Source organism: Cornus florida, unplaced genomic scaffold (genome assembly GCF_030987335.1).
Source record: "Cornus florida cultivar Cherokee Brave unplaced genomic scaffold, ASM3098733v1 CherokeeBrave_3.0.0_Hap2_Chr11, whole genome shotgun sequence".
Classification (NCBI taxonomy): domain Eukaryota; kingdom Viridiplantae; phylum Streptophyta; class Magnoliopsida; order Cornales; family Cornaceae; genus Cornus; species Cornus florida.
The window spans coordinates 106,355,172-106,367,349 of record NW_026775581.1 but is presented as its reverse complement, the minus strand read 5'-3'; the positions used below and the strand labels follow the sequence as shown (position 1 = coordinate 106,367,349).

The window sequence follows — 12,178 nt, the reverse complement described above, 5'->3', positions numbered from 1 at the left end:
ATGAGCAGGCATGGACCCAATCGCTCCCACTGAATTTTTTTTTTTTATAGTATAATACCCTAATATTTTTAGTATTTTCATATATATATATATATATATATATATATATTTAGTATTTTTAGTATTGAAATTATTAAAAATTTCACAATCCCCCCACCTTATGTTTCTGGGTCCTATGATGAAATGAGCTATTGGATATATGAGAATATGAGGTTCAATCAATGGGCATTAATAAGATGGTATAATCTCTTTCTCAAAAGAGATGAGGAATGAGAAGGTTGAACGTTGGAGCTCACAGTATCATGGGCGTGTGGGGTTATAACTCATTAAAAGTTATAATGACGTAAACATTTTTATGATAAGACATTTTTAATGGCAGTTATGCTATTCATATCACTATAGGTACTTTAGTTAGATTGACTTATTTGACCTCACGGTGCATTCGGGAAGAAATGATAGATATTAGCGTTGAAAGAAAAGAAAGGACAAAATAGTAATAAACTCAATTCTGGTTTAGAATAGGTAACGAAGGGTAAAGAAAGGAAACTATCATGTTAATTTTACTATCATGCCCTTTAACATTTATATTAGAGATAATGCTTATCTACTTTATCTTTAATGAATAGGGTGAAGCTACTCACCCTATATAGTCCAATAACAAAATAACACATTATCTTTAATACTTAGTTACTCACTAGTGAATAGGGTGAAGCTACTCACCCCTATACAGTCCAATAACAAAATAACACAATACTAAAATTAACATGATAGTTTCATTTCTTTACTCTTCATTACCTATTCCAAGCAATTGAGTTTATTATCAGTTAGTAGCTAAGCATTATCCTTAGATTAATACTACAGAATAATGTTCTTTCCCCTTATTTGATTTCTCATAAACTTACTCGCACTATTTTTCAAACTTTGTAACAGAGGATTTTCCATGCTTTAACTTTTTCCCAACACTATGACACAGAGTTGTGCAAAGTGAATTAGTTAATGAGCCAAGAGACAAACTTGGAAGAATGTGAAGAAGCATTAGAGAGAGAATAGAGGAGTTGGAATTGTTGTGGAATTCCTTTTGCTGATGCAACAAAGAAAACTAAAAATAGCAGATAACTTGAATGATACACAAATATTCGGTTGGAGTAATAAACAAGTGACTCAATTTTGAAGCAATACGTGTATGGACACTTTTTCAAGTTATAAATTAATCACTTTATATATAAAAATAAATAATATCAAATATCAGACAAATATCTAGTTTCCCTCTTCAAGAAGTCCATATAAGTAGGACCAGAACTAAACAAGAACAGTGTATAATGGTCATGAATGTTGAATTAAGCTGACTATATATATATATATATACTCTCTGAAACATTTTAGTGTTGATGACAATTGCAGTACTCATGGTCTGGGGAAGCCTTCTTTTAAATTCCTCTGTATAATTAAATTACCATATGTTTTCTTTTCTTAAACCTGTATAGTAGGGTAATTTTAATTTGTTCATTATACTAAATACACATTGTCAAGTGTGTGATTTATAGATAAACTATGAAAGATAAGGAGTACACAGAAGTGATGATAGAAAAGATAACCATGCCATATTACAGGGCAAGCCAGTACATTACTAGTGAAAGATGAAAAGTTAACTTTAATGTCTACCAAGAAACACACATGATTGATAAACTTGAAAAACACAACATTAAAATGTGCCATTTGCACTTAGTAACCCTCACTAATTTACGGGAGCACATAGGTTAAAGGACCTTGACCGAAAAACAGTATGTTTCCAAGCAAGGCTTGGACAACATTAAGCACCACCAAAGGAATCTGAAGGAAACCATTAGGGACCGAGAGAGTGCAAGTGTTTGGTGGTATGGTGACGCGAATATAGCACTTGGCCGGGTCAATGAGTAAGGTATCAGCCACCGAGAGGACAAAGAAGTAAACGCCTGCAAGATCGGTCACACCCCGACTCAGCACTACTTCAGTGGAGCCGCGTCCACAGAGCAGCTCAACCAGTGCTCGTGGGATCGGTCTGTATGTTTTAGCCGTGGCAATAGAAGCATCAGTGCAACAAATGGTGCCCCCTGTTTGAATGTTACCGATAGGTAAATTATTGACTATGAAGGCTTGAGATGATGGCATAGTGACAGCGATGAATAGGCCGAGAGTGATGACAAGAAGGGTTGAAGGAAAGGCCATTGCTATTTGCTAGCTACAACTTGAGATATTAAGTTAGCTTCTAGTCTTGTGCTTCTTCAAGAGCTTCAAAACATGCAAATTTATAGGGAAGTAAAGAGAAGGAGAGGGCTTTTTAGGTAATGGGCTATTCAGCAACTTGTCTTGTGGCCAGATGTGAAGGCAATGTGAGAATCAACACAATTTGTGATCATAAAGATTGGATCATAATATTATATAGATTTTTGTAACTGAAATGAATTTTAAAATTTGTACTTATATTGAGGAAGTATTAAATCTATTTTCCATGATATCATACCCTGTTGGTTGAAAACATCCTCCTCCATGCGACACTTCTATGCTTGAGAGAGAGAGAGAGAGAGAGAGAGAGAGAGAGGATGATGATGTAATGCCACTAGGATAACTTCAAACTCATTCCCTCTGCCTTTCTGGATGATGCCTGCTAAACTCAGCTTCTAAACTAACTTTGTAACGACCCAAAAACTGAAACCATTAAAAAAAAAAAAAAAAAATTGGCATGAACTCCTCTAAAAATGGTCTTACAATAACCTGTTCAAATATAAAAAATGCAATGACATTTCAAGACCTATCCAACCTGCCCCAACACAATACAAAAGAAATATAATACATTCTTCAACAATCTCCCCAAGTTAGCCCATCATCCTCATCCTATTAAACTTAAGCATTTACATAGTCTCAGTTTACAACAAAAATAATAAAGGATTTTAGTTATGTTACAGGGCCATGATTTGCAAAAATGAATACTCTTTTACATAGTTTGAGACTATACCAAAAAAATGGGTTAAGATACAAAAGATAACAAAATACAACTCCTAATCTTCTTCAAGCTTGTAAGGGATTGTCATCCGCCACTTCTTTTCCTAGCTCTGAAAAATGTTAAATAATAGGGTGAGCAAAATTGCTCAGTAGGTGGTGCCTAAAACACACCTCTTGTGACCCCGTGAATCCAAATATTGAATAGGGATAAAGAATAGGGATCATTCTAAATCGGGGAAAACACGACATAAATTTCTCAAGTTCAAGACTAACAAATTTTCATGCTATGAATGCAATGCTATGCATGTCGCTCCCCATTTTCAAATTCACTTCAAAAAAAACTTCACTTTTCAAACCGTTAACGTAATCCGTCCCTCAGTACCCCCTTGGCGATACGAGAGAATGATTGGTCACTGTCCCTGACCCTTGGTAATCCCGCGGCGTCATTTGGGTCTCAGTTGGCTCAACCAGGCTAGGGCGATCTCCCTAGTTCTCTTTAGGCTACATTAACGCCACGGACCCTCGGTACCCCGTTGGCGTCCGGGTTTTCACAAAATCTTTTTCCCAAAATATTTTTTTCCAAAAATCCCTTTTTATCCACGTCAAATCACTTTACCCTTTCTTATGCCCAATGACATGCATGTATGTCTCATACCTTCATTGCTATGGAAATAAAAAATTTCATGTAATACAACTAGTCATTCTTTGCTAAAATTTCAAAGAAAATCATACAAGGATTCATGCATCAATTTACAACTTAATAGACATAGGAAAGCAACATTTAAACATGGTTTTCATACAAATCAACATGTAAATATAAAATCATGAACTTTACACATACAAAAAAGAAAAAAAAAAAAAAAACAATCATGCTAAGGTAATTACCATCAATTAGACAAATTAATAACAATTACTAGAAATTAACTTTACACATAAAAAAAAAAGTCATGTTAGGGTAATTACCATCAATTAGACAAATTAATAACAATTACTGGAAATTAACCCACAAAGGAACAAGAAAATGTGAGTTAGAGACTCCCACCTCAATTTTATGCAAAACCCCTAATTTCACCTCAAACTCTAGTATTTTTGAATGCTACTGTCTTCTAGCTTTAACTTACATGAAAATCTCCTCCACCTCTTAAAGTTTGGGAAGGTTGAAAATTATAGTCAAACTAATTCTTCTCCAAATGAAGAACTATGTCAATTAACCAAATCAAACAAACATGACCAGTAGTAGTTGATATTATGACATCATGTGAGACACATATAAATATATCCATTAATCACTTTTTTCTTCTGTTCTTTAGCCTGCTTATCTTATCAATTTGGATAGCGTCACTCGTAGAATAAAGTTTTTAAATGTGTCCTGCATGTCAAAATTGTTTAAATAGTTTGTTTCTTTCCGAGTGTAAATGTTAACATCATCGAAACCATGATTTTTTACAATAATTTTTTCACTTGAACACATATGGATTCTTTTCGTTTTTACAAAATTAATAAGGCCGATTTTATCAGATCATTAAATGCTCTTATTTGCAAGAGAGGAATTTCAGAGCATTCAGAAATAATTCTTGCTTTCCTTCTCCTGTTGTCAAATCCATATGGGAAACTATCAGGTTTAGGCTACTCTATCAAATTCAAGTTTGTGGAATTTGCCGGGATCCTGCATTTGTTGTATGTTTGGTGCAATTTCTGCGCTGTTTCTTTGGACAGCTTCTTGGTGAGTGGTGTTGATGACCTCTGCACTCTCTGTTGATGTTCATGACATTTTCTTTTCTTTTGTTCATTCTTTTAATCAGCCCCAATGCCTCTGTATAGCTAGCATAGCTTTTGTTCTGCCGTTTAGCTTTGTGGCTTTTGCTTTGCTTGCATTGTGCAGTCTTTCTCATATATAAAATTTACCATTTACTGAAAAAAAAAAAAAAATGTGAGTATACATTATTCATTATATGAGGAACACCAAACTTAATAACAAGATGAAAGATCGAAAGTCTGAAACATGGTAGGAGGATGGATAGTGTATGAGATGGTTTCTGAAATAGTATTGACTCCTTATTTAAATCAAGTTAAAGAACAACTTTCACCAGATAAAACGGTTTTCGAACAATTTTGAGCCTATGGAATGTAATTTTGAGCCTATGGTATTACTCATTGGATGTCCTTATTTGTTTTATATTACACACAAAAGAGATAATACATAACCATGCCATATTACAGGCATCCCAATACATTAATAGAGAAAGACAAAAATATTATTCTAATGTCTACCAATAAGCATATATGATGATTGGTAGATTTGAAAAACACAACATTAAATGTGCCATTGCACTTATTTTGCTTATTAGTGACAGGGCATGGTTCTAACCCACATAGGTATCAGCACCTTGAACTAAAAGCACCACGGTCCCAACCGTGGTAGTGAGACAATCAAGCAGCACCAAAGAAATCCTAAGGAAACCATTACGGACTGAGAGAGTGCAAGTATTAGGCGGTATGGTGACGCGAAGATAGCACTGGTTCGGATCAATGAGTAAGGTATCAGCGACCGTGAGGGCAAAGAAGTAAGCGCCTGCAAGATCGGTTACACCCTGTGAGCACTTGCATTTTTATCATTTTTTCTGGTCATTTTGATATTCATGCATTTTTATTTTATTGCCGAAAATTATGATTTAAGTTGCAAATGTGTTTAATTTAGTTAAATGTCATTTGTTTATTTCATAAAGGGTATTATGGACTTTTTGTTTTATAAATGGTATATATGGTATTTGATTATTTTATATAGGGCAAAATAGACTTTTAGTAGGCACATGGCATAATTGGCATTTAGAAATAATGGAAGAACTTTTTGGTCATTTTTGCTTGGTCTTGCATTTGACTAATTTTGAGCTTGACACATGGGGGTTCACATGGCCACATATTGTGTGTGTGTGTGTGATGACATATAGCATTACAATTGAATGTGATAGACACAAAACACAATCTGCAAAATGCCATTTTTCGTTCCTTTTGTTCTCCTTCATAGTAGTCTTCTTTACACGACAATTTGAAGCTTTTGTGTTAGGATTTTGAGAAGGGTTTGTGAATGAAAAGTGTAGTTGATGTCTTGGGCTTTATTTTGGTAGCAAAGTTGCAATCATTTCTTTACTGCTGGGATTTTAAAAGCTGATTTGAAAAGGGAAGGGTTGGTTGAATTTCAAGAGGTGTTCTTCATCTTTTTGCAAAATTGGTAGCTTACTTTGGATTGCTTTAAATTGTTGATAGCTGGGTTTTCAAGCTGCTAAGAGGTAGGATTGTCTAACCCTCAATTCCTTTGCCTTTAGTGAGTTAATTTCTTTCAAATTTTGAGTTGCAAAGTGTATACAAATAAAACTGAAATTCTATGCTGCTGAAACTTAATTACATGCTACTGTTTTGCTCAAATTCATGTAAATTCGTAATTTATCTTTTAGAGATGATTTGATATTATGATAATATAGTTAATTAGCTTTCATTGAGATTTGGTTTCATTTAAATTGGTTGATAAATGAATTTATTACGAATTTTTGAAGTTATAGTGTTCTTGCTGGAAATTCTGGGTTGGGGGCAGATTTTGTCCAAGTTTTTCTCATCAAACCTGATTTAAATGGTAAGGGATTTTGGTGAAATAAGATTTTATCTTGAAAATATAGTCTTTAAACTTTCAATGGGTTTTGGATTCACTCAATTTAGATGAGAATTGAATTTTTTATAATTTTTCAAAGTTGGAAGCAACAGGCTGAAAATCAGTTTTCTGGGCAGAATTTATTTCAAAATTTTGGGTCAAAACTGTTCCAATTGGGAAGGAATTTTGTTAAACTAAATTGACACTTTCAAAGTAAATTGTTTAAGCTTTCATTAGGCTTTCAAATCACTCAATTTGACATAGAATTGAAATTATTATGAATTTTCAAAGATAAAAGTAACAAGCTGCGTATGAATTGTTAACAACTAGTAGGGGTTGTTTTAACCCTCACACCCTTTGTTTCCTTGTAAATTAAATCTCTTAAATTGAACCATTATATGACTTGAATTAGGCTTTCTTTACAAGCATGTTGTGTAATTAAAATCTGAAATTTTGTAGCTTAGACATAAATGATGCGTTATGTGTTTTAAATATGGAATTTGAGCTTTTAAAATGTTGTTGATGTTTATGCGCCTAAAAACTGAAATTCTAGTAATCATAATGGTTGTATTGTTATTGTTTGACAAGCTGGAAATTATATATTTAGTTCACTTCAATTATGGGCTGTTTTGTTATAAGTTTGGTGTTGTAATAGTGTTCGAAGAACTGAATGATACATTGTCCTTGAAACATGCTGCTATGATAAATTTGCTGCCAAAGAGTGTCCATAGAATTTCTATATGTTTTCTATGTCTAATAACTTCTATGTTGTATAGATTAGGTGACAACATGCTTGAGTTGATTTCTTGAAGGCTGGGATAGTATGTCATTGTGAAATTTGCTGCCATGATATATTTGTTACCAAAGTATATTTATAGAATTGGATTTTGATGTGAGTAATGATGTGGTATTATAATATTGTGAGGCATGTGCATTCATCCATAGCATTGGGCATGAAAGAAAAGGAGAAAGTATTTTGAAATGAAAGTGAAAGGGATTTTTGGGAGAAGAAATTTTGATAAAATGGTTTTTATAAAAACCCGGACGCCGCGGGGATACCAACGGTTCGTGGAGTTAATGTAACTTAAAGGGAACTAGGGAGATCGCCCTAGTGTGGTTGAGCTATCTGGGGATCAAATGACGCCGCGGGGGTACCAAGGGTCAGGGACAGTAGCCAATCATTTTCTCGGCGCTTAGGGGTTACCGAAGGGGGTTACATTAACAGTTTGAAAAGTGACGGTTGGTTTTGGAAAAATGGGAAGCGATATCGCATGACATTGCACCCATTGCATGGCATATCTATTCATGACTTGGTTTATAAATGTGATATTGTAGTTATTTCTCTCTCAGCATGAATGTGGTAATTATGGAGTAATAGAGATGGATATTCTCAGTTTGTGTTTATGATTAGACATGGGTAGTTATCCTTTTGTCTAGGTGCAGTAAATCATTAATGCTAAAGGGTTCCTTAGGTATTAATAAAATGATAGTCTTTTCACAGTACAGGGGTTTACCTTTAGACTGATGGTTGTGATAATGGTTGTGTTAATTAGAAAGGTGATACTTTGTATAGAAGGTTGTATTAAGGGGAATGATTTTGACTCTGCTTATATGGCACTTTATATTATTTTGTGTTGACCGTTTTTGTGTGATAGTATGATTATGTGATGATTATTTTCCCCCTGACTAGCATGACTCCCTTTCTGATTCCTATTCTTTGTTTGGATTCATCGGGGTATTAAGGAGTGGTGGTTAGGCATTTCCTGCTGAGCTGTGGTTGCTCATCCTATTATATATATATATTTTTTTTCAGGTTATGGACAAGAGGTCGTAGAGGGATTTCCTCCACAGCCATGGATGGATGTTGGGTTCTATTTGGTTATTTATCTTTGTCTAAATGGGAAATGTATATTTTGAGACCAGTATGTATATTTGTAAATATTTTTCCAAACAGATCGTGTTTAAATATTGTAATTAAAGGATTATGGGATTTTACGTATGAAACCCACTTTCATATTTTTAGATAATGTGTGAACAGGAAACTTTATTTAAAATGATTTTGAATCAAGGGATTTTTCTATTATCAGTTATGGACATTAAAATTTAATTTAATTTTTTTTATTTTTTGACATTGTTCCAGGGCTTGGTCAGACATTTTTGAATATGAGCATTTCTTTGTTCTGTTTTATATTCACAACCTGGATTACGGTTGAGGGTCGTAACACATCCGATGCTAGCACAACTTCTGTGGAGCTGTTTCCACAGCGGAACTGAACCGGTGCTCGTGGGATTGGTCTGAATGTTTTAGCCGTGGCTATAGAAGTATCAGCACAAACAATGGTGCCCCCTGTACGTATGCCATTGATTATGAGGGCTTGAGATGATGGTATGGTGGTTGAGATAAAGAGGGTGAGAGTGATCATGACAACAAGGGTTGAAGGAAAGGCCATTGGTAGGTAAAACTTGAGCTTAAGCTAGTAATAAGTGAGGTTCTAGTCTTGTGCTTCTTCAAGAGCCTTTTTAACATGGAAATTTATAGGGAAGTAAAGAAAAGGAGAGGACTTTTTAAGTAATGGGCTATTAACCAACTTGTCTTGTGGGCCATATGTGAAGGCATTGTGAGAATAAACACTACTTCTTTGTAATATCTTATTTTGAAGATTTGTTACCATAATAATACTACATTTATTTAGATTGTTTTAACTGAATGAAATTTTAAAACTTAGTACTAATATCGAGGAAGTATAAAATATATATAACGTGTATTCGATTGTATGGAATTAAAATTTTGGAATTGAAATATATGGAATTTGACAAAACTAATTAAGAAAATTGAACTAATTTTTTTTTTTAAATTCCACAAATTTTAATTCCAAAACTCCAATTCCATACAATCGAACACACCTATATCATTCTCCACGATCATCCATAGTATATTTTAGTTTGATTGAAAACATCCTCCCCTGTACCCCACTTTTTCACGAGATGATGATGTTTTAATGTCACTCGGATACAAACTCATTTTCACGTTGTCTTTTTGGGTATTGAGCTTCTAAATCAACTTTTTGTTTATGTTTGAAGTATATCCTCTTCCGTACCCCATTTTGCAACATGAGAGAGAGAGTCCATTCAATGAGCAAGCCTTGTTCTATGACTATGTAGAGATCTAATCAAATCTATTCAAAGTAAAATTTTAGTAGTCTATATTTATTCATCATATTGTTAAAAGTTTACGCAATGACATATTTCAATTACTAATAATCTATTACTATGGAGTAGCATTTTTTCAGGAAACAATGAAGATAACAAATTCTAGGGTGTTCACTAACATTATCAAACCTTCCCTCCAAAACCCTAAACATCCATTTGCAAGTCTATCAGAAATCTCCTCTTCTCAGTAAGGCAATGTAATTCCTCCTATGCGAAAGAAATTGCCAATTCTTTAAACCTCCCTAATTTCTTCTTTCATCCTTTGGAGAAAAACTAGGAATGACAATGGGGTTGGGGATCTCATCTTCATTTAGTAGAACTATCTGTCCTGATCCAAAATCTTTTATTAAACGGAGCAGGGTGAGGTTGGAAACGGGTTTAAGAAAGTACTTTTGTAATTGTATTATAAATCTATAAATAAAATAATATGAGAAGAGATACAATAAAGAGAGAACAATATGAGAGAGAGGAGGGTTGAGCGCAAGAAGTCTTAGTGATTGAAATAGGATGATCGGAGGTTTTGCTTATCATAAATTATAAATATGAAACACATATAAGAGTAAAATTATAATTTATCGATAGAGACGGTTCAACCTTTCTTTATTTTCACATGTGCGGGTTTTCATTTCTAACTCATTGTGATCCAAAACCAATTAACCAAATTATCTGGGGACGGAATGTTTTGTCATCTCTAAGAAAAAACCCTTCTTTAACTTCGATCTGTAGGCTTATGACACTGTTCATTGAATTGTGAGATTGCCCTGGATACCTGTTGAAGTTTCCCGCCCAGCCACTTTCAGGGTTTTAGGAGCTGTCCAAGTCGTCATAGAAACGCAAAGCCATACATTGAATTTCTAAATGTGCATTTTTTTTAATAAACTTATCTTCTGTAATCATTGTCGTAGATTCTAGGATTTTTTTAAATTTTTTTATCCTTTTACATTTTATTCTAATAGATAAATATATATTAGCCAAAGATTAGATATATATTTTAATCAACTTTTTATATAATTGTTGTTTGAGACAGTTATACAAAGGATTATTTTTTTTTTCTTTTTTGGTGATTAGTTAGTTCAATCGCATTTATTGTTGCATATTTAATGTTCTTGGTTTAATGGGTCTGGATCAAGCTTTATTTCAATTTTGCTTTGGTCCCTAGGTTGGGCTTGCTATTATGGGCTTAGTCTAAGGTTCTCCTTTAGCCCAAGGCTACTTCAATGCCCTATACATTTGTCCTTTTCTTTATACGTAATACAAATTTTATTTTATTTTTTTAAAAAAAAGGTAAAAAATTGACAGGGAAGGAGCATTGATGTCGAGTGATGACGAATCTAGAAATTTTTTCTAATGGGGCCATTGAATAATAATAAGATTATTATTATTATTTTTTTTCATCAAGTAAATTGTATAAATGAATAAGAAAGTACATGTGGGCCTGCAGCCAATACAATCCAGAAAACTAGAACCCAAGCCCAAGGAAGAATTAAGCTGAACCCAAGGATAAAACCTGGCCCAATAAACCAAAGCAAATAGCCTGTATTAACGGATCATTAGAACCGTTTATGCTCTGTTCGGTAGGAAGGAAAGAAGATAAGTGGAGGGAAAATAGGAGGGAAAGAACAAAGTTCGGTCGTTCGGTAGGAAGGAGATACGGAGAGAAAGGAAAATAGGAGGGATGACTCATCCCTCCTCCTTTACAAATTTTTATCCGCCCAAATTTGGGCGGAAGATACGATAGAAAACAAGTGAAGCTATTATAAAAAAGTTAAATTACAAAATTATCCTTCACAAATATTAATAAACTCTACAATCTCATCTCAAGCAAAACCTTAATACAGAATTGTTAAAAGTCCCCAAATCAAGTTCAATTTATGTGCCAGGCTTTTTGAGAAACCCAAATAGATTCACATTTATCAACCATACATACATATGTGTGTGTATATACAGAAGAGAGCTAAAGAAGCTTTTGAGGTTAGATGCACAGCAATGCCCATGCAGTAGGTAGGACCGCAGGATTAGATATTTGAATCCCTGTGATGGAATCCCACTCTCTGCTTCCAGGCATGTAGCTAGTGGTTATTTTTTCTTTTTCTTTTTTTAATGATGAAATATGATTCTATTATATATATATATATATATAAAAGACCAACAACAAATTTGAAATTAATGGAATGCATAAAAAAGGTTCAAATGAGTAGTAAAAATAGTAAAGGTATGATGGTAAAAATAATTATTATTTTTTTTTTTTTTTTTTTTTTCATTCTGTCTTAACGAACAAAGTAAATTGTCAGCGTATTCTCTTCTTTTCCACCCAACCGAATAAAACAAGGGAAGTTCGTAATCTCT

At 33.7% G+C, this 12,178-nt stretch overlaps 1 protein-coding gene and 1 long non-coding RNA gene across 3 annotated transcripts; one reads left to right on the top strand and one right to left on the bottom strand.

Moving 5' to 3' along the window:
- Positions 1-1,740: 1,740 nt before the first annotated feature.
- On the bottom strand, positions 1,741-2,205 carry LOC132281783 (uncharacterized). Its single transcript, XM_059783451.1, has one exon. The coding sequence runs from the start codon at positions 2,203-2,205 to the stop codon at positions 1,741-1,743; it is 465 nt and encodes a 154-aa protein (XP_059639434.1).
- Positions 2,206-5,940: 3,735 nt separating this feature from the next.
- Positions 5,941-9,326, top strand: LOC132285696 (uncharacterized). 2 transcript variants are annotated; one of them, XR_009472591.1, is made up of 3 exons: positions 5,941-6,266; positions 8,436-8,544; positions 8,763-9,326. It is a non-coding gene; the product is annotated as an uncharacterized LOC132285696 (long non-coding RNA). The 2 variants fall into 2 exon arrangements; XR_009472590.1 differs by lacking the exon at positions 8,436-8,544.
- Positions 9,327-12,178: the final 2,852 nt, after the last annotated feature.